Raw genomic sequence first — 1,425 nt, forward strand, 5'->3', positions numbered from 1 at the left:
GTAATTTTTTCTCTACTGACGAGTGATGTTTATGCCACTTTTCATGGATATACATCCAGTGTTACAGAAACCAGCTGTAACATTATATTTACAATTCGTTGGCAACACTAACCAAATGGGTAAGTCTTCGTGCAAAGTGATATAATTACACCCGTGCCCGGGTCAAATTCAAGCAATGAGCAAAAAATGATCATGATGGGCTCAGTCGTTTACGCGTGACGCATCGTAATATTCATTTTTACTTCTGTTGAATATACATACATAGGGTCAGAAACACCAACAAAGTGGCCCCTTATAGGGTTAGGTTACGGGTTTGCCCATGATTTAAAAACGGTTTCGTACTTTTCATGGCAAGAGCTTTCAGACGATATATTGGTTTTCCCAAGGTACTTGGTCCTGGTATGGAATCATCCCTAGTAAGTAGCATGGAGAATAACACCTATAAAATATGTCTACATATATCACAGAATAGCAAATTACTACATCTATCTAGACGTAACTATAACTTATCGTAATCTTCTCTAAATATGGTTTCTTAGTGGAAGTTCACAATTTCTCACAAGAATCATGTATGTCCAAATTACTGACATAAGATTAGTCACATACTAACTACACTTTACACTACTTAAGAAAATATTCTGGGGTATATTCGTCATAAATCTGCTTATTCTCTTTGTCGTAAAGACAAAAAGTGATTCTGTCAAAATCATCCAATTTCGTTTCTATCCTGTTTCGGATTCTAGATAAAGCTACTTTTGCAGCTTGTTGTTTGTCAAATACAAATACTCCGTTACCAAGACAACAAAAGGCAAGCGTGCGATAATTATTGTCATACAATTCAAGTAACATTGTCTCAAGATATTGTCTCATTATTGTTGTCCCTAGGAGCACACGTAAATAAGCATTCGAAGCGGGAAGATTAAATCCTGGCGAAACATTTGCTTCCCCTGGTCGAAGCGAACCAAGCTTCTCACAAACTTCAAGAAGCTGCTCTCCGGCGGATCTATGAATCACGCTATCTACACCAGATGTATCATTGGCTGCGTTCACCACAACGTCATATTCTAACATAGCGATGACACCGTAAAAGATACTAACTTTATTATTAATGTTTTCATTAACGTTATATAACGATTTACTGGCGGACTTTGGGACCTAAATCGAAGAGATGGTCTGCAATTCTTCGGCATCGGTTACTTGTATAAATTAAACTGGCTCCTTCAAGTTCGTAACTAGAATAAGATGTTCGGAATCTGGTAACAGGTTACTATCATTGTGATCTTCATGACGGGTATAAGAAATATCCTCAAACTAATCAGTGTCTTCAGGCAAAGGATCATCTAGGAAATGAGGCTTGAATCTGGTAACAAAAATACATTCAATTTTCTCCCTTCCTTTAGGTGTTTGGTCTTAACGAAATAGACA

The 1,425-nt window shown here is 37.2% G+C and overlaps 1 protein-coding gene across 1 annotated transcript; it reads right to left on the minus strand.

The window, feature by feature from the left end:
- Window positions 1-621: 621 nt before the first annotated feature.
- On the minus strand, window positions 622-1,071 carry LOC145682903 (ADP-ribose glycohydrolase MACROD1-like). Its single transcript, XM_081754264.1, has one exon. It carries the CDS (start codon window positions 1,069-1,071, stop codon window positions 622-624), a length of 450 nt encoding a protein of 149 aa, XP_081610390.1.
- Window positions 1,072-1,425: the final 354 nt, after the last annotated feature.

This window comes from Thermobia domestica, chromosome 4, assembly GCF_964235325.1.
Source record: "Thermobia domestica chromosome 4, izTheDome1.hap1.1, whole genome shotgun sequence".
NCBI classification, from domain to species: domain Eukaryota; kingdom Metazoa; phylum Arthropoda; class Insecta; order Zygentoma; family Lepismatidae; genus Thermobia; species Thermobia domestica.

Bases quoted from the DNA above. Each gene is read 5' to 3' on its own strand.
- LOC145682903 (XM_081754264.1), bottom strand. From the start codon at position 1,071: ATGTTAGAATATGACGTTGTGGTGAACGCAGCCAATGATACATCTGGT.